The 23,957-nt window shown below is 44.4% G+C and overlaps 2 protein-coding genes across 6 annotated transcripts in view; one reads left to right on the top strand and one right to left on the bottom strand.

Moving 5' to 3' along the window:
• Positions 1-3,357: 3,357 nt before the first annotated feature.
• Positions 3,358-13,792, bottom strand: MTX3 (metaxin 3). Of its 5 annotated transcripts, XM_086629618.1 has the most exons (9): positions 13,712-13,792; positions 13,077-13,146; positions 11,472-11,548; positions 8,862-8,954; positions 7,600-7,782; positions 7,389-7,465; positions 6,352-6,509; positions 5,865-5,953; positions 3,358-4,441 (listed from the first exon to the last, which is right to left on the bottom strand). In XM_086629618.1, the coding sequence occupies exons 1-9, from the start codon at positions 13,790-13,792 to the stop codon at positions 4,331-4,333; spliced, it is 939 nt and encodes a 312-aa protein (XP_086485744.1). In that variant the 3' UTR covers positions 3,358-4,330. The 5 variants fall into 5 exon arrangements, with proteins under 5 accessions (XP_086485744.1, XP_086485745.1, XP_086485747.1 ...); XM_086629619.1 differs by lacking the exon at positions 5,865-5,953 and having other exon boundaries at positions 3,358-4,467; XM_086629621.1 differs by lacking the exon at positions 5,865-5,953 and having other exon boundaries at positions 4,384-4,441.
• Positions 13,793-19,333: 5,541 nt separating this feature from the next.
• The window catches only part of THBS4 (thrombospondin 4), a 43,586-nt gene continuing 38,962 nt past the window's right edge, over positions 19,334-23,957 (top strand). Inside the window, exon 1 of the mRNA XM_086629935.1 lies at positions 19,334-19,421. Within this exon, the coding sequence (XP_086486061.1) occupies positions 19,334-19,421 (88 nt within the window). The remainder of the gene's footprint in view (positions 19,422-23,957) is intronic.

Below are 23,957 nucleotides of genomic sequence, written 5' to 3'. Positions count from 1 at the left end.
CACCAGACCTCCTTCTTCCATTTGCTTTAACACATACCTGAGGTGGCACAAAACCTCACCTGCCTTCCTGGCAGCTGCCTTTGATACAGAGATGTGCTCCAGAATGGGCTGCCCCCGGCTGCCCCTATGTCATCATCATCCCTGCGTGGCTGGGTCTCACGTAGGTGCAGAACAGCAGTGCTGCCAAGAGGCCTGTATGCCAGACAGCACGTGGGCATACGCCTGGCAAGTGGCTGGGCTGGGGGAATAGCTTCTCACCCAGAAACCTGCCTACACTCAGCTGCTTCTCACCTTCCCCAGCAGAGACTAGCACTCCCAAGCTCTGCAGGCAAAGCTGCCCCAGGAGCGTTCCCTCACCTGCTTCAGGGGCAGAAGGCTTAAGGAGCCGAAGTTGCTTAAAGCTGCTGCTCAGCAGGCACACACCCGGCAGCTGCTGACCACACGGGCCAGAGCATCTGTGGTGGTGGCTAAAATGCCTGAACCAGCTGGGTGGAGCACAGTTAAGGCTGAATGACCACAGTGGCTGGATGCCAAGTAGAACGCTCTGGGTTGTGTGGTTTGGTATTTGATCAGCGCAAACCTCCATGTGGCTTTTTAATATCTCCTGCTGTGCTGAGCAGCCCAATTCTGCATCCATACTTTAGCAAGTGCATCAAAATCCATCGCCTCACTGGCACTGGTTAGCACCAAGCGGAATTACAGAGCATGTTGCCGAATCGGGCTAACCACTAGCAACAAACTGAAATGATTTGTGAAACTGGACGTTTGTACTGTGAAATGGTACAATTTTTAATGTAGTGTCTTGTTAGTCAGCATGGTCTTTAGGTATGTTAGGCATTGGACAACTTGCAGCCAACGGCGCAGACCAGCCAGATTCGAGCTACAGCGTAGTTTGTCAGGCCGATGTAAAAAAGCTGGTCTGTCTTTCTGTATGGAAAAAAATCCACTACGAACGGTTCCTACTCCAATGCCAAGAATAATACCAGGAGAGGAAACCTACTCAAGTGAGCCTGAGAAACATTTTAACCAGGAATCAAACACATCTGAGTGTTTTTCTTACTGGAGTGCTGAAACTACACTAGCAAAAGTGACGTGACTTCACCAATGTGTAAGTGTATATAATAGCCTAACGTAACAATATTTTCAGAGGGGGGGGAAAGACACACTAAAAGCTATTTTGGAAACGTTAAATAGACACATTTGTAGAAATTCATTCACAAATTTTTTTACATTGTTTCTTCAGGAATATACATGTTCCTACTAGCAGCTGACAGAGAGACCCGGAACAGCCCTAAAGACGTCTATATGTACTCTTTCACCACAAGACTACCTGGGAGCAGGGGTGTTAAATTTGCAACCCGCTGGAGCAGTTCGCCCCACTTACAACTGGCAGCCTTCTCCACAGGAGAAAGCATCACAGGCTGGATGAGTTGCTCTAGAGGTAACAATCCGTTCTCAGCCACCGCCTTCCATGGGGAGAACAGGGAGGAGGAGGCCCACAAGATGCCCAGGTAGCAGCAAGACAACGGAACCACAGGGGTACATCCTGCACTTGCACGTTGGAGGCACGTGCATAAACAGCCCAGTATTTCAAGACTGCAGAGCTGCGGCAGGTAGAACAGCCAGCTGCTCTAGAGCACAGGAAGCAGGCTGCATACAATGGTTGCACGGCCTCACCACTGCTGCTTGGCCAGAAGGGCTGACCCCTGGGCATTTGCAGACCACCTGCAACCTCAGGCAGCAGAGGAAAAGCCCAATGTCGTGACAGGTTTTCTCTCCGTAGCTGATGTAGGTAGCTAAGGCTTCCTTTATGTTCAGCAGACACACCTTTTCAGGACTCTATTTACTTCGTTATTTTAGGTATCTACTTTCAGATAAATCGCACCTAGATCCCGTCTTTATGCAGTAGCCAAAGAAGGGGCTTTGACTACTTCAGATGCAGATGGCTACAGTGACTCAAACTGATCCCACCCTGGACGTCATTAACTGCCCAGCTTGAAAACTGAAACACACAAAATACGTCATTGAACCATTGGGCAAGTCTGAGTTGTCAGGCCAGAGAGGACACTTTCCACATGAAGGAGTTTGGTTTTGAATTCACCTTGGATAAAAAGTAAAAAAAGGAAGTGCAACCTCACTGGTTTTCTGGGATGGTGTGCCCTACCTGCAGGCAATGTTTGCGGTGGTCTCTAGCCCGGTTGTCCTCTGCCATCCAGTGAATGAAGTTACTCAGGCACTGGTTTGTCAAAATTTTGCTGTCACAGAGCCCAAGGCTCGTGTAAGATCAGAAAACCTGTGCTTCCCCATTCCCCCCTTCCCAAAAGCAGTTGTGCTGAAAGGAAGGATTGGTACTGAAGAGCTGTGATTAAAATTTAAAATCTGACCTCATGGGTATGCTAAATTGTTCCAATTTCCTGTTCTAGCAGTCAGCAGTTTTTTTTATTTCTATTTTTCAAAGGCAAGATAAATCTTTTCACAAGGAAAAAGAAAAATGTTCGAAAAACCTGGCATAATTTCCATAAAAAACACCACCAAAACTCCACTAAAAATCCAAAATTTTAATCTTGGAACAATGACCTTTTTACAAAGTGATTTTAAAGATTGAGTGTCCATATTCACAAAAACAACAAACTAAGGCATATTCTCCACAGCCATGTTTATAAATTAAAGACTTTGAAAAGCAATCTCATTTAAACCTTGTCAAGATACAAGCAGTAAAAATTTTAAACGTTTGACTTACTTTTACACATAGTGGACTGTTGGCTTATACAATTACCATGAGCATGAGCTAGATTAATTTCAAATCACTGAAACAAATACTCTAGTAAGAGCATGAAGCTTAAACATTATTTTAAAGTGCTCATTAGAAACCCAACATTTCAATTATAATTAAGAAATGTTAAAGATACTACATTCCTCACATATCGAGTCTGAAAGTACAGTATGTACACAATCTACAGTCTTGTCTTTATAAATAGGAAATAATTTATCCACCTCAGATGTGACTAGTAGCTGAAGGGAAGCAGAAAGACTATTTTGATTTGGCCAGAAAAAGGAAAAAACAACAGAGCAGTCATCCCATACATACCGCTATCGAATTCTGCATCCCAAGCGCTGCCATTTTGGCCAATCTCCTCAACTAATTCTCTTTACACCCACTCATGAAGCATCTGCCAGCACATTGCCAGTAGGAAGTTGCAGCATCTCTCTTGTAACGGAATTGCTTGGGTCTCTAGAACTGACAACACTGCTGCTAGAAGAAGACGTAATGAGACGTAAGTCTCTTAATTAAACAGCAGGAATAGGCGCTGCAATGTATTACAGTTTCCAGAGATAAAAGAACTCTGAACTAGAGGGTCAAACGATAAAAATCTGGACGTTTATTTTAGTTTTTGAATGAACTGTAGTGCTTACGAAAAATCAGACACAACCAATTAAGGGGCATCTGTGACAAATTTAGAAGCCCACATCAGCTTTCTTATAAAGCCCTAACCAGCTCATTTCAATCCAGAGCCACAGTATGTTTGCTAGTCAAGTCTCCTGTCCTGAAAGGAGCTATCAAACCTCTCCATCTCACTACCAGTCCTCTGTGATTTTGACTTAGCAGCTTAGCAGCATGTGGTATTACCCCGTGCACAGGCTAAGACTGTTTCACGCCAGACTAATACCAAGTACCTGTGAAATGTTAGTATTGTGCACCATTGTAATCCCCAGAGTGCACACACTTTTCAACAATCCCCCTCAAAGTTCAACATGACAAGTTTTCAAAAATACAAACAACCTTAAAACACAAGACCCAAGAGTGTTCATGAAAGTACGATAAAAAATACCGAACTTTCTCTCACTGCTTTTCATTTCTCAGCTGCCACGAAGGGCAACATTTCATATTTTTCTCAATCTTTTCATTGATTTTGCAACTGGATTTTGTGAGTTTCAGACAGCAAGAATATCCCCACTAACATACAGTAACATGATTACAGTAAAATCAAAAGCCACAAAATAAAGTGACAGTGAACATTCTGTAAGTGGAAATTTAACTTTTGGTCAACATTTCTGCTACGCTAAAGGCAAAAATATGCTGTACAAAATCACTTTAACACCTGCAGGAATAAGCCTCTTGTTTACTTTAGCCTCAGCTTAGTGTGTGGTCAGCCTGAACTACGCAATTTCTTTAAAGAATAGGTAGACAGGAGATTGTAAAGCTGTATTTCTTCCCTACTTCTACCCATTAGCAGATTCTTCCCTTGCAAAATGACATTCATGTGAAAAAGTGTGCTGTGGCGCTCAGAAGAGTCGAAGGCAAACACACGTGTATGGGCAACAAAAGCTGTCAAGGTGACAACCGATTCAATGGGCTGCTTTCTTCTCCACCTGTAGCAAGCTTGAGTGTTGTTAGCTTTCGAGGGGGATGTTGAGGACTCTTACGAAGGTTGTCGTCCATCTGCAGAGAAATAATGAGAGCCGGATCTGGCAAACAGTAGAATACAGATTATATGATTAGTCTATTCGTCAGGGCTGCCATCATTAATGCTGGCTTGGGGTATTTTTTACCCTGTTATTTCGAGCCCAGTCAAAACTGGTGCCTTGGTTCCTTTCCACTCCAAAATAATATGCGTGTGTTAGAGCTGCTATTCATTCCATTGGTGCACCAAACCCAGAGCAAACAGGTCTGCTTCTGCTCAAATCATTTCGTCAAGGTCAATGAAGAAAGCAACGTGGCTACCTTCTTCATACAGGTCAAAGTTTCAATTTTGTGCAATAGCCAAATGTTGCTAGAAAGCACATCAAAAGTCAAACTGCTAACATCAATGGATGCTTTCATATGTTCAGCACCTTGCAAGAACAAATCTTTTTCAAATTAGAAATGTTCTGGAGGCACTGGGTGAATTTAGATTAGTTACAGATTTCAAAAACTATTTCATAAAGAACTTGTGATAAGACCTTTTCAAAGACAGGTTAAAATTAATCGCTGAATATAAAGATTTTACATTTTCATAGGAAATCAATCTACTGCCCTGTGTGTAATGTGGTATCGAGAGTCCAGTTACTACAGAATAAAGAGAATCACAAAAGATGGCACAGGGAACATCTCCAGAGGTTGCCTAGTCCATCCCATTTCCTCAAGGTAGAATCAGCTTTACCTAAACCATGCCTGACAAATGTCTATGTAACCCATTCTTTAAAACTTCCACAGCTAGACTCCAATACCACGAAGAGGAGACACAATCAATGCCTAATGCTACAGATGATGAACCGTGATCAACTTCTATTTCATACACTGATCTTTTTCAGGGAGAAATGCCTTCTATCTCTCTAGTTAAAATGTTCTGTCTGCATCAGAAGACTAATTCTTCGCAAGTATTTTTCACATAACTTGTATAGCTTTTGATAGGTGCTGAGTGACAGCCTGAGAAACAAAGAATATAAAGACATAAAAGCTGGATGTAGAACAAGCAGGAGAAAGAGCAACTGTAGGTTAGTGACTACACCATTCAGTTGGGAGCAAGGAGAGCTGGCGATCAGTCTCAACGTGCAGGACCATTTCTGAGTTTTGAGCAATGCATTTGCCTCCTCCTTTGCTGGAACGTACACTTGCAGAAAGACACCTTTCTTTTGTTGGCATGCACACTTGCAAGACAATGTTCTTGTGATTGTAATAAAAATACTTTTAAAGTACAAGGCTTCATTAATTATTCCTTTCAAATGACATAATATTCTTCCTGCCTCTCCATGCAAAGTAACTCACTAGAAAAGAAGTAATTAAAATATAACGTCCATTGTACAGCTGCAGTTGCCATGCAAGAATATCTGTGGACGAGTAACCGCAACGAAGCAGGAATATTAGAGACTGAAGCAAAAGTAACCTTTTCAATCAAGTTGGATTCCTTATTTACAAGCTGTGTGAGTTTCTGCAGATTAGCATCTGCTGTATCCTGTCCAGCCGGAGACTGGCCTGGAGAGTGAAGGTAGAAAGAAGAAGAGTGAAAAGGTATTTACAAAGACGTCTAAATCCTTAAATATAAACTCACACTAGAGAGAACGTTCATGCACCATTTTTATCCTAAGAATAATTTAAGTGGAAAAGCCATTCCATGTGAGAACAACAGAAGTACTAAGCATGAGCCATAGCATAGATACAGCTGCATTTTGCCAGTGCTTGACAGAGTCTAAAACTGAGTATTATGTCTTGCTTTTAATTTTCAATCCTCTCTGCACTATCTCATTCCCCCACAGAAGCTCTAGCATAAGCTACATAAAATCTAATTCTGCCTTCGTTCACAGATAGAATTCTGGTACCCTAATCCAAACTAGACTATACATGACAAAAAGGGAGAAAGAAACACAGCTTACCTGAGACAGTTAATCTGAAGTAGCAAGTTAAAATATCATCACAGAATCGACACAGATTGGGAAGCTGTTTCAAATGCTCTTGTAATTGTATTCTGGGGAAACACACTTTATAAATTGGTGCTAGAAAACCAAACACAAAGGCATCCAAGGTGGTAGGCCTGAAAAGAGTAACAAAACAAAACAAAAAACCAAAGTGACTGAGGACAGGACATTAAGACCTTCACAAGGTAACCATTTTCTGTGTATGTCAAACACAACTCAGGACAGAACATGGTCAGCTCTTCTGGCATTCCATCTTTTCATATCAATCTGGTAAATGCTTTGTACAGACTATCTACTGATTTCAGTATCTCCGAACTAGAGACACGCTGGCAAGCTGGAAGAGTAACTTCAGCATTGAAATCCAGTCATGCTGCCACATACACTGATAATCAAGTCACTCTAAAACACAGTTCTGGCACCACAAAAGCTGAGCTATATGCCAGACGACCAGCATCCTCTCTCAGGCTCCCAGTGGCTTAAGGAACAGACCATCCTTTTTAGGATCTGTTGGCGTGATGTTGTTGGCAACATCTGCTTCCTGCTCTGTGCACATACCACAGGAAGAGGCGTGTTCACGGACCTACACCCTCCTCCCATAAAGGCAGTGGTAACAACTCGTGCTTAAAGCACTTTTTCTACAAACAAGCACAGAGGGTGCCGTTCAGTGGCTAGAAAAGCACTCTCCAGTGCCACACGATTTCATCTCTTAGCAGCTGTAGGCAGCATCTGCCTCTCTGCAGAAAAACGCAGGATAGGGAGACATTGCTTTGTCTTAGTCCAAAGATATTCTTTGTGCCCTGTTTGCTCATTCAGATTCATCTAATGTCTCACACTCTGCTTTTCAAACTACTGTGCAGCACTTTTAACATTCTGGCAGGTTAAAAAAAAAAAAAAGTTTTGAATATTCACAGAGACATGTGGTACCTGTTTTATTAGTCATTTTAGGGGGGGAGGGGGGTGGGAAATAGATTTAAAAAAAAAAAAAACACACTCACATATCTCCAAAGAAAAACTGAGATGTTCCCAATCTCTTCGACAGGAGATTTAGGCACTCCTTGGCATCCCTGTATATCTGACAAGACATAAGACTGTCTGAGAGCCTAGGAGTAGCAAGGCTAGTATGCACAGCATTGTTCATCATTTGACAGTTTCAGTTCTTGTCTTTGACAGCACCAGCTTACAAATTCTTTACTACAAAACACATACTTGTGCTTCCACTTCAGTAAGACTGTAGAGTGGAGGCCCTCCCCTGGTCAGCAAGATCCTGTTCAGCGCTTCCCTGGACATCTTTCCAGGCAGATACAAACTCAGTGGGAAGGCAATCCTTGAGGCAAACCATGGCTTTGTCACACTGCAGTAATTTTCAGCCTCGACCCAGAAAGTGTGCAGCTGTATCAACACAAGGAGAAATCTGACTGGAATTTGAGTAAGAATAGCAGACATCTGTTAAAAGTATGATGGGTAAGACCACTTTCAGAGAAGCAGAAGCACCAGGCATCAATGTAACTTAAGACAATCAGGCTCCATAAAGGACTATACTAATCCTTCGAGTGTAGAGTATATAATTAAGGTAACAGCCACCTTCCACCTAAAGAAAAACAACAAAGGCACCACATAGATCTATACACATGCAAATTATTACATACACACTCATGTTTATGTATGTGTGTATATATATATGTATATTTATATATGTATATGTATACACACATACACACATACACTGTACATAGAAAATACATTACAAAAACAGTTGCAGATGTACAGGATCAAGTTTGAACTTTCTATTTTTTTTTCTTAAATTCAATATAAATCTTAAAATAAAAGATATTATGAAATGATGAATTTGAAACCTTGCAGGCCAGCTGAAGAGGCTAGCCCATGATATCATGTGGTCAGAATATTTTTTCTTGTACAAAATGAAGCCAAAGTCATTCAAGAGATACAATATCTGAGGATCTTTATAGCTTTAACATACGTACACTAAACTGGTGAGGTCATGTGGCCATGTGTTATTTAGAAGTGAAAAATGGAACTACTGATAGGCATTTTAATTTCTTAAAAGTTCTAACTGAACACTGCAAAAAGCTTCCACAGTTGTGCAGCCATATCAGGTACACCACTTCTTACTCAAAGCTTTTCCAAAATAATCAAATGAAACAAAAAACGGCCATAATAAGCTACTTTCAGGACACTGCTTCCCAAAAAGCATCTAAAAGAAAAAACATTCATAGATGCCCTTTTAAAATGCCTCTCGTAATTTCGCTATTATTACTTCTCACTCCACAAACACACATTTCTTTCCTTTTCAAAAGTTGCTAGGCAGTATTTCCAAATTTGACTAACAAAGCTAATACATTCCAGACGGGACTACAGCTCAGAGACTTTAATGTCTGTCATGCTGGGCACCTCTTGTAACATTCAATTCCAAAAATTCTGACCGTTACAAAGTATTTCTTAATACTTACCAGAGCAGGAAGTAGTTTCTCTTCAAGTAGTGCAATGTATGCCAATGTATCAGCTCCTTGTTTTGCAGAGAGCTCATAATCAGCGTTGTATTTCTATGAATTAAAAACAAAAAAATAAATACTACAAATAGCATTACACAAAACTATCCAAAAAGGTGATCCATGCAACCCAAAGTTGCTTCAAACTTAACAGCCATAAAGTTAGTAAATACAAAAAAAAATTTTGGGGTCAGAAAGCATGTGCTTACTAGAATGTCTTTACCTCTTCAGGCCAGCTATGCCAAACCTCCTTGGATCTCCCTTTTCCACTTTCCTATTCTTAGCTTTTTGGGCCCTTCTATTCCCAAAATAACTCTTATATCTCCTTCCCATTGCTTTCCAAGCAACCGTCCAGTGATATAAAGGCAATTTTTCAGTACCTAGGGATGTAGCAAACCTCTGGCAAGTCCCCATCTTTATTTTTGAAGAAGCATCTGACACTTAAGCTGGTGTAAGAATAAAAAAGGCAAGCATTCTCATCTTTCGGTTTTAATTACCATTCTAAAAGTTTAGAAATTGGATGCTGACAATATAAGGGGCCAAATGCACAGCTAAATTAGAATAATAAAATAGTTTAGGTTGGAAAAGACCTTTAAGATCATAAAGTCCAACCATCAACCTCGTACTGCCAAGTCCACCACTACACCATGTCCCTAAGTGTCTGGTCTACACATCTTTTAAACACCTCCAGGGACGGTGACTCGAACACTTCCCTGGGCAGCCTGTTGCAACGCTTCACAACCCTTTCAGTGAAGAAATTTTTCCTAATATCCAATTTAAACCTCCCCTGGCACAACTTGAGGCCATTTCCTCTCATCTGATCACTTGTTACTTGGGAGACAAGACTGACACTCACCTCACTACAACCTCCTTTCAGGTAGTTGTAGAGAGCAATAAGGTCTCCCATCAGCCTCCTTTTTTTCCAGGCTAAACAACTCCAGTTCTCTCAGCCACTTCATCTAGACTTGTGCTCCAGACCCTTCACACCAGCTTTGTTGTTCTTCTGGACATGCTCCAGTACCTCAATGTCTTTCTTACAGGAAGGGGCCAAAAACTGAACACAGTATTCGATGTGTGACCTTACCAATGCTCAGTACAGGAGGACAATCACTTCCCTAGTCCTGCTGGCCACACTATTTCTGATACAAGCCAGATTGCTATTGGCTGCCTTGGTCATATGGGCACACTGCTGGCTCATAGTCAGTCAGCTGTTGACCAACACCCCCAGGTGCTTTCCTGTTGGGCAGCTTTCCAGCCACTCTTCTCCAAGCCTGTAGTGTTGCATGGGGTCGTTGTGACTCAAGCGTGGGACCTGGCAGTCGGCCTTGTTGAACCTCATGCAATCGGCCATCGATCCAGCCTGTCCAGATCCCTCTGTAGAGCCTTCCTACCCTCCAGCAAGTCAACGCTCCCGCCCAACTTGGTCATGTCTGCAAATCAGTGAGGCGCACTCAGTCACCTCGTCCAGATCATTGACCAAGATATTAAACAGAACTGGCCCCTATACTGAGCCCTGGGGAGTACTGCTTGACAGCTGCAGCTGACTGAGCTTTTAATTCTGACACTGGATCCTTTTAAGGTACATCAAAAGGGCTGGTAAGTTTTCTCGGGGGAGAGAAGATTTGCTTCATCAATTTAGAAACAAAGGGTCAGTGCCGATCCATAGATATCTTGAAAGCAAGCATATTATTGTTATACTTTAAGTCAAAGAGGTTTTTCTTCCCAACGTTAACAAATCTTTGGTATTCAAATGGCTATGAAACTTCTGAATTTTAAAACAACTGTCTAAATCCCATCTCAAACGCACAGATTTGAGATTCTGTTTTCCTCCCCCAAAGATTTAAAGTTTCACTAACATGGCATTCATCAAATACTCTTCTCAACTAGGCAGGAACTGAATTTCTAATGTAAAAGCAGAATAGTGGGCTGGAGGACCATCTTAGAAGTAAAAAGATGATGCCATGCTTTATTAGACATCTTTATACTTTGTGAAAGGAAGAAATCATATAGCTTTATTCTTTGTGAATAAAACATTAAGAGATCTGCAAAAGGCAAGCAAGCGTTGTCTACACAATGACGTGATGTGCATCAAGAAACGCTTGCAGACATTTTTACACTACAAGCTATAGAGAAACTACTTAGATTAAAAACAACACTGCATGTACTATCCTTCAAAAAAAGGGCACCGGGAGACAATTACCCATTTAAGCAGTCAAAACCACACTTTCCAAACTGTGACATCCTGGGTCTGCAATGCCATAATGATGTGAAAAGTGTTATAATTAAGAGCAGGGTGCTCAGTGAGAAACTGCTCAATTAAGGCCAGTTAATTGTCCTTTTCAATGAACAGATTTCTCGTGCATATTTTTAAGTCTTTCGCATAACTAACAATCAAACTTTCAAAGAGCAATCTGTTACCCACCATTTTGCAATTCTCACGTAGGTATGAAAAACAGGAAAGCACTGGGTCTGAACTGAATTCCAGGTTTTCAGAAGCCTGTATCAATGTATACAGGGGACACATGGAGTCGCTAAAAGGCAGAGAAAACAAATCTTTTGAAAGAGACCTACCTGCTTTCTTAAGAAGTTTAGTATTTTTGCTGGCTGAGAAATAACAATGTCTTCTGATATCAGGACTGGTACATCTCCTAGAAGGCATAAATAATACAGTCAACATGTATACGGATGAGTTCTAAAATAACTAGAGAGCAATCAGTCACTTCTTCTACTTTCCTTTTCTCCATAGCATACTCTGATCTTCCTAACATGCATGCACAAACTAAGCTTTACATAGCAGGGGAGTTCCACCAAGGTCACAAATACAGCTAGTGTATCGTGGCCTTCACCAATAACAATACATAAAAAAGGGCCCACATCAAATCAAACTGAAGCCAATGTCTTCTGCTAGAGACTTTGAGCACCTGGCTACTTGTCTGGATTTCAGACGTTCATCTTAAGACAAAAGTTTCAACTCAGTCCAACTGCCCTCTCAAGTCCTTCATCTATGGGCCTCTTCTTCCTTCTACTCCAATCTTCCCCTGCCCTTCCTTCCGAATCCATTTTAACCACCTGTTTTCTCTAGCCTTGCTACAACCACTGCCCAAGCTATCACTGCAATACCATTAACTATTTCAAAATCAACTAATTCCCTTCTGTCAGCTTACTGGTCAGCCTTTACTCATCAGATTACAGGATCAAAGCCTGTCAAACATAAACTCTCTGCAACAGTGGCTATCTTATAGAACATTCACAAAGTAACTGTCACAATGAGCCTAACTTGACTGAGCTGCTACATATTATTAAAGTATCAATTATCAGCAACACTTACTATTTGGATTTTTTTTTTTAATGGATTTCATGTAGTTTCGCTATGAACAAAGCCACTGAACTTTTGGCAAGTATACGCAGCTACTTCTTGGTATTTTTCTGATAACAGAAAACAATGCATTGAAAAGCAAGAATAAAAAGCACAGCTTCCACGTGGATACAGTAATGACTAAACTGATGACCTGGTAAGTGTAGATGACAGAGTACTTTAACCCTGCAGTGATTTTACCTCTCTGGAACACACAAAGACAGAAACTTAAACGCTGACCAAACAGATAAGCAATGAGCAGAAGCAAACGACACGAAGAAGTCCTCTCTGACACCTTATCTTCACCTTCTCTGGCAACGAGGTTGTCAGTCACCTTTTCTGAGACCTCTCTAACACAGCACAGTACTAAACATCCCAGCTGCTGCAAGTTATACTCTTTGAGGCTCACATTCCACTTGCAACTGTACTAGCCCATTAAATTATGTATAATTAAAGAACACCATTTCCATACACAAGTCTAGTTACTCCCATTATAAATATGCAAAGTGCAAAAAGCTTAAAAATTTGCCTTCACTATGTCATCAGTTTAGACTACTTGATAGAAACAGGTATGTGCTTGGCACCATAACATGTCCTTTGAGGCACGTTATTTATGTCTTCCGTTATTTTATTCCCATAAACTCATCATGTTTGATCCTGTAAAGTCATTTACCAATGTATCATGAAAGCAGGTAGCCTCCACCGGGGTGGGTTACACTCACAAACACAAAACCAAACTGAATTAAGAAACAACACAGAAATGGGAACCCGCGTTTACAACTCGGCTATGATTAAAAGAATAAAAACTGCAAAGAGGGTACCTTTCGGAGCTCTCCAAGAGTTATTTATAGTATTCACTGTCAGGGGAGCACCAGAAAATTTGGCGTAAGCCTGCAATTAAGATCGTGGGGACAGAAATCCAGTCACTGTGTGTAAGAAAAGTGTAAGAGAGCACTTCAAAAGTTGTTTTAAACAGCCTCGGCTACTGAAGGCCGACTACAGCCAAACGCGCGTGCCGGCGCGTTTGCTTCCAGTCTGCCTTCCGTCCCCTGGGACGTTTTTAGGGAATGCCGCCCGCGAGGGCCGAGGCCGAGCAGTCCCCGGGACGGCACGACGCCCTCGCACAGGGCGGCGGCCCTGCCCGCCGCGCCGCGGGGTCGGGACCCGGCGCTCCGCGGCGGGGCGGCACTGCGCGGGGGAAGAGCCGGGGGCCGCCCCGCCCCGCCGCCCCCCAGCCCTGGCCCAGCACGGCGGCAGCGGCGGGGCCCTCGCCCGGCGCAGGCCCGGCCTCAGGGCGACGCGGGCGGGCGCTCCCTTCTGCGGCGCCGCCGCCTCCGCCGGCGGCGAAGAGCCCTGCGGACAGCCGTGCCGGCGGCAGCCGAGCCCCGAGGCGCCGCTCCTCCCTCCCTCCCTCCCTCCTTCCCTCCCGGGGCGGGTGGCGGCCGCTGGCCTTTACCATGACGGTTAGAGACTCCGGGTGCAGCGAGGGCAGCCCCCAGTCGCCTCCCCAGCAGCTCAGCTCCATGGGAGCCGCCATCTTGTCCGCCGGTAGCGCGCGTCCCGGAGGCGCGGCGCTGCTGCCCTCTCGTGGCGCTGCCCGAGGGGCGGCCGAGGGGCCGCGGCCGCCCGGAAGGGTGTCCTGCCCTCCTCCTGGTCGCGGCCGCCTGCCCCGGGGCCAGGCCGCTGGAGGCTTCGCGGAGGGGAAGGGGCGTCGGCGGCCCGAGGCCGTCGCCCTGTGAGGAAGCGCCGCCCGCCCCGAGGCGCCGTCGCTTTCATCGTGGAAGGCGGCGGGTGACGCCACCGCCTTGCCGAACCGCAGCGCTCCGGCTCTGTGGCTGCACACGGAGCCGCGGCTCTCCGCAGGAGCGAAACGTTTGGCTTCCGATCAGGTGTGAGGCGCGGTGTCAGCAGTGTGGCTTTGAAAAGAGGGAGCTCTGATCATACGGTACCAGTTCGGACCGGGTTATAACGATCGCCCGTTCGGTGTGGGTTTTCGCTGTCAGCCTTTGGTGGCACCAGGTTGCCAGCTGTTTCGTTTCGGAGTCCCTGCACACATGCCACAACACATCGAAATACTAAGTCAGGTAAAATGTTTCCATTCCTCTCACACAAGGAAAGAATACTGCACCGACTTAAAAAAAAAAACCCGAAACCAAACCAAACCCGTGCTGACCACCCTTATTCAGGTCTTCTAAGCAAGAAGAGATGAGGAGAGCACAGGCGAAGCTTCCTGTGTCCTCCTTCCCCTACCCTGATCCCCGGGTTCAGATCTGCATGAAAATCGGGGCAGAAAGTATTGTGATAAAAATGTACGACACAGGTCTGAGATCGTTCCGCTCCAGTTTATGAGGAACATGGGAGAAGAAACACATATACTTCTTTTTCCTCAGAAAAACACACCACTGACAATGTTAACACTAGTGAAAAATATTTTTTGGTTGGTGTTTTTTTGTTTTCTTTTTTTTTTTTTTTTTTTAATGACTAAATTACGTTTCTCCCTGTAAAGAGGTACTTAAGTTACGTATTCTCAAGGACACATCTCTTTTCCTCCTTACTGGAGCAGCTAACCCCTCACCAGTCTGTCCAGTTACTTTGCTTTGGCTTGTTCACCGTGTGATCGCCCCACTGAGATGTACAAGCTCTGGAGGCAAGGGTGGATCCTAACAGCTGTGATCCCAAACATCTGTTTCTGTAAGGAGGATGAGCCAATTTATGGCTCTTCTTAAGGGAGGCTGCAAGAAGGCTTAGGAGGTAAATCGGAGAGTAAACTTTATTTGCATTGCCTTAGGGCACCATTCATCTCTGTGCTGTTGAGGAGTCCAGAGCAAAGATGGAAAAAAAAAGCAACCTGCATCTTCCCTCCCCCATCTAAAAGCTCTTGAGGAACTTTTTCCTCTTGGTTGCCTGAGTGGAATTCGTATTAGTCTAAATGAAAAGTAAATAGGTGCATTGAGAATGGATGTATGCCTTGACTTGAAAAAGCAGAGCTTCAATTTGTGATTTTGAAAAAGCAAAACTTCTTCTAAAACCTGTGTTTGAAACCTTGTGTTCTACAAAATTTTTATGAGCATGTGGCAGGATCAAACCCAGAAGTGTCAACATAAATATGGAAGGATGTGGTTTAAAGCTGATATTTCACTTGCATTAGGACTTCTGTATCTAATTGCCCATGAATCCTGATTTTTAATCATCCGTATAATTCCATAAAAACGGTGAGTCTCCTGATGCATATTAAGAGTAAAACAAGAGCTGAATTAAGAAGCAGGGATTCTTTTCTACTTCACCTACCGTATTACTTGGAATTTGAACAAGTCACAGGCATTTCTGTGAAGCACCAACTATAACATTGGCAGCTTCTCTGTATTCTGTATGCTTAGAATTTTATTGATTTATGTAAAGTAAGCAGGACAAATATTTTAAGGGTTGAGGTTTACTTAGAGATCCTATATAAAAAATCACAGTCATACATTTCCGTAAGAAACTTCCTTACCAAATCTTACTGGCTTTATGAAAGTTTCTTGAACACACAATATCCAATAATCATTTCTTGATTCTTATCCAAGATATTAACCACCAGTAAGTTAAGCTGGAGTTTGTACTTCAGAGAACACACACAAGTGAAAAGACAATAGCTAAGAATCCACTGGTTTTATTGAAGACGACGATTAGAAGGTCAAACAGTCCCTTCCAGGCAGCAGATAAACATGATACTTCGTGAAAATCCCTTAAAGAAGGTTGTGCTTGAGCATAAAATCCCCTTTAGTCTGCAACATACTCCAATAATAAAACTGAGCATAGAAGTTAAAACTGGAACAATCGCAGTGGCCTTTATGTGTGTACTGGCTAAGTTCATCTAAACGTGAACTTAAGAGTCTGTTTATATACATTGTGAACTGGTCCCCTTCTGTTATGTCGTATTGTGCAGCATGCTCTGCTTGCCAAATATTGCTTCCGTGTGCATTCTTGGTGAATAAGCACGAAAATAAGCAGATGTAGAGCAAGAACAGAATATGGTCCTCACAAATCTAACACTAACGAGTACATAATGCCACAAACAAGAACCTCCTCCCATAGAGTTGATTAGCACCAGTGCAAAAGACTCCTCTGAAGTTAAATCCGAAGTGAAAAACGATGTTAAAATTATTTAATAAATATTTTTGACAGAGAAGGGGATTTTTCAAGAAAATATTTCATAGGTTTTTATGAAACTCAAATAAATTACGTAATAAATGATTGCAAATAAGTTATGGTATTCCCTTAGATAAGTGAAAGCAAAACTACTATCCTTTTATCCCCCCTCCCTTTTTTTTTTTGTCTGCTGTAGTCACTGAACACTTTAATATGGAACCGTGATGATTCTGAGGACCTTCATGGTTTTGTGCCAGGCATTTAAGCCCGTGTTTTCAAAGAATGCTCTTTGGTGATGAAGGGCTTCCCCTTAATATATAGTAGAGCAACATCGGTGCTACTCTACATCCACGTATCAGCCTCTGCAGTGTCTGTGCTGTTTCCATCCTTGAGACTGGGGACAAGTTCTGGACTGAGATGTCTTTCAAGAAAGCTTGTGGCACTGTAAGTCCTTCCTTCTTCCTTTTTTCTTGTTCCATGTCCTTGCCTCCTGCTCTACCCCTTTCCAGCACCCCTCTTTCTCCCTGCTCCATAGCACTCTGCACCTGCTGCTGTGTTTTTCTCGCTCCACTGTGCAGCTTTCTGCCAATCCGCTGACGCCACCATGTCATCCTGTCACTTCCACTGCAGGGGCAAGGACGGTGGGAGTGAAGCCCAGGCGTTTCTTGTTGTGTGGAGACATATACGGAAGAGCAGAGGGGTGAGAAGGAGGAATTGTGCTGTGCTGGGACATGCTGGGTATGGGGGAACACCCTCCAGCCTGTTGATGGGCAGAGGAAGAAATGAGCAACTAAAGGAGTGGGTCAACACTGTTACACAAATAAGAGAAGAAGCAGAGTGTGTTATAGGGTATATGCCATGCGGCAAGGGCAACTAAAGGGCCCTTTTGGCCCTTGAATACAGGCCAGCTGAAGGTATTTGAAAACCCCACTGCACCTGCTTTGGAGAGGAGCCCACTCCGGTGCTCCGTGGTGGCGGAGCACTCAGGCAGACCCTTTGCAGCTCCACAGACCAGCCCTGCAGCGTGCTGTGTCTTGCCTCACACACAATGAGCCCCCCAAGGGCTGTTCTCTGCGGTGCTCGTTAGCCGCATACACCAAGCCTGATGTGAATGAACATTAATCAACACTGCTTTTCTCACTTAACATAAAATTTCCCTCCTATTGTTGCCCTTGTTTTTATGATGTAAATAATATCAGACAGCTCCAGTTATTCCAACTGTGTGCTGGGTAGCAAGCTGCGAGGGGGCCAGCCATGGCTTCCTGGGTTTCTTCCGACATGACAGCAGTTTGTCTGCAGGGCTGAGGCACACGGAGAGGCACAAGACAAAGAGGGCTGAGCAGCAGGTTGGGAAGCCCACCATGTGCTGTCAGCATCTGCATGGGAGAAGCACCTTGCAGCTCTCCTACTGCCACGGGGTCCTGTGGAAGACCCTCTCTTTTGTGAGCAGAAAGCAGGGGAAAGGGGCCAGGTGGCCTGCCTGGGTGGTTTCACGTGGGCATGGAGAAAACTGGTTGCACCGCTGCTCAGCCCCAAAGGGCTTTGATCACTTGTTCCCTTTCTCCTGTGCTTTCTTAATGTCAGCAATGCAGAGACTAGTATTTTCTGGAGGAGAGGAGAAACAATGGGATAATAACATCCTGGGGGCACACACAATACTGAAAACTGTTGTAGTTGAAAGCAGAAGTTTCTTTTAAAACTGACTTTGGTTAAGTTGTCAGGTTTGGGGGCTTGTTAAGACAAGCAACCTTTTTCTGTAGCCTCAATCCAGCCAGTTTGTGCTCCCGTGCTCTCTAAATCAAATGGAGGAGCAGATGATACGTGCCTCACTTTGCCAATCACAGTCTTTTAGAAACCCAATTTGCCCCAGTCTGCAATCTGCACGACCCCTTTAGGTGACACTCTTCAGTTCGGAAAAGCGGATGAGTTAAATTACCACCCAACCCAAGCCTACACACCTGAGCATCCCCATCCATTTTGAATGCAATGCCATGAAACATGTTCCATTTTCCAGAGCTCCTCAAAGGGCAGGCTCCAGCTGGGATCCTGACAGGTCGATTTTGCTGGACAAGAAGTGTGGTCAGCAGGTCCAGGGAGGTCATTCTGCCCCTCTACTCTGCTCTCGTGAGACCCCACCTGCAGTACTGCATTCAGCTCTGGAGTCCCCAGCACAAGAAGGACATGGAGCTGCTGGAGCGGGTCCAGAGAAGAGCCACGAGATGATCTGAGGGTTGGAACACCTCTGCTATGAAGACAGGCTGAGAGAGTTGGGACTGTTCAGCCTGGAGAAGAGAAGGCTCCATGGTGATCTTAAAGCAGCCTTTCAGTACCTAAAGGGGGCCTACAGGAAAGCTGGAGAGGGACTTTTTACAAGGGCATGTAGTGACAGGACAAGGGGCAACGGATTTAAACTGAAAGAGGGCAGATTTAGATGAGATATAAGGAAGAAATTTTTCACTCAGAGGGTGGTGAGGCACTGGAACAGGTTTCCCAGAGAAGTTGTGGATGCTTCATCCCTGGAGGTGTTCAAGGCCAGGTTGGATGAGGCTTTGGGCAACCTGGTGTAGTGGAGGATTTCCCTGCCCATGGCAGGGGGATTGGAACTGGATGATCTTTGAGGTCCCTTCCAACCCTAACCATTCTATGATTCTATGATTACCGGCTCTGCCCGGGCTCAGACGCCCCCACTGAAGCCGGTCACTCCCGGTCGGGCCCCGACGGTTCTCCCCATTCTGGTCCGCCCCCAGCGCCCGGCCGTTCCCCGCCGCCGCCCCCGACGGGGGGGGGCACGGCGCGGCCCTCACCCGCCCCAGGGGCCGGGGGAGCCCCGGCCAATGGCCTGCCGCCTGCCGCCGTCCCTCCCCGGACCCGGGGCCGCCCCCGTTAAACGGCGGGGCGCGGAGCGGAGAGGCGCGCCGTCCTCCGCCGCCCTGCCCGGCCCGCGGCCGCCATGGGGTGCGAGCGCGGTGCCGCTCTGCTGCTCCTGCCGCTCGCCCTGCAGCTGTGCCCGGGCCGCGCCGCCTCGCCCGCCCCCCGAGGTAAGGGCCCCCGCCGCCCCTGCTTCCCGTGGTTTAGCCGGCTTTTCTTTCCCCTCTTTCATTCAGGACGGCTCTGGGTTTGCGGTGTCCCGTCCCTTCCGCCGGGAGCCCTGTGCTGGCAGGGAAGGGAGGCTAGGGAATCGCCAGCTCCGCGGGTGCGCGGGGAGCCGGAGCCGTCGCGGTCAGCGGGGGCTGCCCCGGCCCCGCCGTCGCCCCAGCCCGTGCTTTGCCCCGCTGGACTCGCGGTGGGAACCGGAGGAGATCGCGGTGTAGCCGTTCCATCACGCCCCTTCCCCAACTCAGCGAAAGTGGTCGGGTTTTGTAGGGCTGCTAGTAGGTGTGCTGAACGTCTGAAGAACATTTTTTTAAGTTGCGCGTTCTCATAAATGAGAAGTGAATTACTAAGCTATGAAAACTGGTCAGGAAAACTCTGCTTCCTAAAGTGCATAGGAAAGCAGGTACCTCCTAAATCCAGCATAACTTGGCAGTGTTTTGCACGTAGTAAGTCAGAGGCTGCTTTATTTTAGAGCGTGCATGGAGTGGCATCGCTCTCCAGTAGCAGCTTGTGACTGAATCCAGCCCAGCTACTGAGTGCAGCAGTTAAGCATAGCTTGGTGCCACTCCAGGAGCCCTGAAGGTGCTTCGAGTTCTCTTTGCATTTTTAACCCCCTCCATTGTCTTACAAAATGATGTTTGACATTTTAATTGGTTATTCCCTCGTTCAGTGAAGCAGATCTAAAAGACAGCCAATCAGATTAATTTAGCTCCATTTCCAAAAGCCTTTATTAAAGTCCTTCTCGATGTAAAAACAAGTCAGAAAATTGTCGTATTGATAAGTAAGGTATTGCTATATTTTTAAAAGTAGAGGCCGATTCCCAGCTTCTCAGGGCAGCGGCCAGTGAAAGACTCCACTCTCAACACATGAAATTTTCGCCTTACAGTCAATCAGAAATCATTGCAGTGGGGTTAGGGTTTCGCTCCAGGTGTCTAAGCCACCATTAATTACCTTGAGAAGTGTTGACAGCAGTGGAGCAGTTTACATTTGTGGTTATTATGGTTAGCTGTGACTGGAGAAGAACTTTGGAGGGTCTGAAAAAGCTGGCGTGAGATGGCAGCAGAATTAAGGGAAAGAAAATGTCTTTTATTTTGAGCTTCATCCTCCCCTATGTCACTAATTTCATTCCTTCGTGCCTCCTCCTCTTAGGGCTTCCCATCATGTCTTTTACCTCTCATCTGAAGAGCTAGTTTTGATGGTTTTGCACAGATCTCCAAAGAGTTGTTTGCCACTGTCTCAAGGTGTAACTGATCCTTTGTTAGCATTTCATGGAGCAGCTCCCTTCTAAGAACCACAGAAAGCAGGCAGGAGAGAGAATTCTTGGTCCATCTCATGAGTGGGCTCTGTTTAGCCTGATGGGTATGCACGCTCCTGCTCAGAAGCATGCCTGAGTCCTCGCTCTCACTGCACGGATTGAAACCAGCTGCTTGTGCCTTTCAGGTTCGGCAGTCCTTTTCTATCCATTTGTTTTCAAGTCTGTCTTTCCAGAGAGAGGAACAAAAAGATGAGATTCTTCTAAAAATGAAATCTGAAATCCTTGTGGATCTTTTTTTCTTGTTGCTTCCAAACAAGCGATTGTCTCTGTAAGGTCTAAGAGCTGTCTCTCTCTGCCAACTCTACTAAGGATGTAAAACGAGTTTTCATAACCCCATTGCTATTCTGTTAGCCACTTTTGCTAGCATGTGTGTAATTTATGTTGAAGGATGGATCCGGTCACGTACTGCATCTACATGCTGGTCAGTGAAGACATCCCAAGAGAGGGTTCGATAACATGGTGCCAAAGGATCTGGTTGAGGCAATGTGCTTTACAGAACACAACTGCTAAACCAATTCGAGCAGTCATTTAAATATGCAAATTTAAAAAAAAATTAATAAATGTTCTCCAAAAGGTTAGACAGACATTTGCCAGTATTTAGTCATTACTTTTATAATATTTCTCCTGTATTTTTGAGTGTTTGACTCTAGCAGAGATTAATTAGTCTCACAGGAATTGATATAAAATCAGCCAAAAGGCATAGAAGGACTGGACAAAATGTATAGCTATATTTTATGCTGTCAAAGACTTAAGTACTGTATTGCGGTGCTCTGGCTTAGGAGACAGCTGTATTTTGTGAAAGATTATTACCTGCTAAATGCTGTTGTACAGAGTAGTGAGTTGTGTTTCAGTCTCTTGCTTGGGGAATTGTTTTCCTCTCTGTACAGTGAGCGTGATGAAATACCCAGCCTTCTGCCTCTGCTGTCTGGGTCACTGGTTTCCATGGGAGCAGTGGTTGTCCTGGGATGCTGTAAATCTGAACTGAATGAAAGAGAAGTCCTTGACCAGGTCCATCTCAGATATTTGTTTCTTCATTTTTTAACAGCAGCAATACAAGTGCATGCAAATCAAGGGCCTGTTTGTTTCTTTTTATTGTGTCCTGCAAGCTCTCAGTAGAGTCATGGGATCCTTGGACCCAATACAAGTAAAGACTTAGGCAATGACCTGTATTTTCATGGTTTCATAAGATGAAGGGAAAAATGTCTTCATTTTTCTTTTTTTTTGGAAATGACCTTAGTGTCTAGAGGAATGGATGCTCCAGAATGAGCAAGGGAAGCAGTATGAACCCAGGCTCTAATATAAGGGAACAGGATGTTCCACATCGCCATGGGTAGGTCTGTGTGCTCCTGTGATTGTCCTCTGAGCACTCTTCAGTCTTCTCCTGCTTGTGGTTGTTGCTCACCACCTTCAGCTGCGGCTCTAAGGATGTCATTGCATCTCCCACAGCCAGGAGGAAATGGCCTGCCTTTTGTAGGCAGGGCCTAAACCTTAATTAGGTAATTACCAATACAAGCCAGCTGGGTGATATATCCATAATTCCCCCTTTTTGCTTCACAGTTTTTTTGGTTTTCACAAAGGCTTTACAGTGAGCAGAGACCCAGTTTATTCATTCCAACTCCAACACACTTCCGTCTTTTGGGGCAGCAGCTTTACCTTCTTTATCAAAGGACTTCTCGCTCCGGCTCTGGCTCTTTTGGCTCTGGTGAAGGAGTCGGGTTCGAGGTCTTCAGGGTCTCTCATGAGGATCACGTCAGGGTCACCAGCCTAGGCTGGAGCTCCAAGGATATCATTGCATCTCCTGCAGCCAGGAGGAAATGGCCTGCCTTTTGTAGGCAGAGCCTAAACCTTAATTAGGTAATTACCGATACAAGCCAGCTGGGTGATATATCCATATGTGGTGTATGGAGACACTGGATCAGTAGGATGGGCCCATCACCTTAGTCAATGATGACAACTTTGAGATTGTGCTGGGTAGAAAAGACTGATCTGCAGAGGTTCACCATTTTTTAGCCTGGGAAACTAGACTTAGTGGTACAACCATGGGCTTGAGTCAAGGTAAGGTGCAATGTGCTCTCATGTGCCTTTGCTGTCTACCTGGTGTTAAGGCTCTTCTCTGGTGGCAGCTCTAAAATATTGTGCTCATATGGGAGAAAAATATGGCCCAGCTATGATAGGCTTATGGAGTGGCAGTGGTATACAATGGCTAAATATGCCCTTATGCTTAAATAACACTTGTGCACAGTCGTTTATCAGAGTTTATTGGAAAAGTATAATATATATATATTTTTAAATATATATGTTTTTATATATACTGCTTTAATAGCAGTGGGTTGAAATAGGAGATTATCAAGAAATCTAGATTGAGTTTGGAGACATTGTGGATTTAGGAACATTGAGGAAAACCCCAGTTTGTTGTTTCAGTGCTGTAAGGGGGGTAGCTGACACATGTACAAGTATAATGTTAGACTCTTTGCTGATGCATTGTGCAAAAATTAAAAGAAAAATTTGAAACAGCTTTCATTATGCCTTCAGGGTTATTTTTTTTGTCAGGCCTGTCTCTCTTTGTTATCTGTGCTAGAATGGAAAGATGAGTCTTATTTATATAATATGTCTTCTGAGAAGTCAGTGAAGTGCGAAGGAGGTTACGAACATCATCATATTGCTTATCTGGCTTTTTAGTATTTCAGTTGGTGCCCTGCAAATGCCATAAAAATGGTTCTTAGGATAAGTACACTGGAAATCTGTCTGAAAATTTTGATGCTGGATCCTCTGTCTAGTGTAAATGTGAACACAAGCATCTGATTTTTTGAAATAGGTTAAAAAGCCTTCTGTTGAGGTGCATCGTCAGAAGAGAAGAATTGTAGAGATCTACCTGGAAATATTTGAATGCCTCAATTTGAAGACTAGATATTTCTATGTTAGTAACTTATCAATAATTCCTTTAAAAAAAAAAAGTTACTAAAAGATGATCAGTTGCAACAAAATCTCTATGACATTTTCATACCATCATATAATAGTTTGGGTTGGAAGGGACCTTTAAGGATCATCGTTCAAACCCCCCTACCATGGGCCGGGACATCTTTCACTAGATTAGGTTGCTTAAGGTGTCCCTGCCTGTGGCAGGATGGAGGTTGAGCTAGATAATCTTTAAAGATCTTCTTCATAT

Source organism: Tauraco erythrolophus, chromosome Z, assembly GCF_009769465.1.
Source record: "Tauraco erythrolophus isolate bTauEry1 chromosome Z, bTauEry1.pri, whole genome shotgun sequence".
In the NCBI taxonomy this organism is placed as follows: Eukaryota; Metazoa; Chordata; class Aves; order Musophagiformes; family Musophagidae; genus Tauraco; species Tauraco erythrolophus.
The sequence above is the reverse complement of the archived record's forward strand: the minus strand, read 5'-3'. Positions and strand labels throughout refer to the sequence as shown.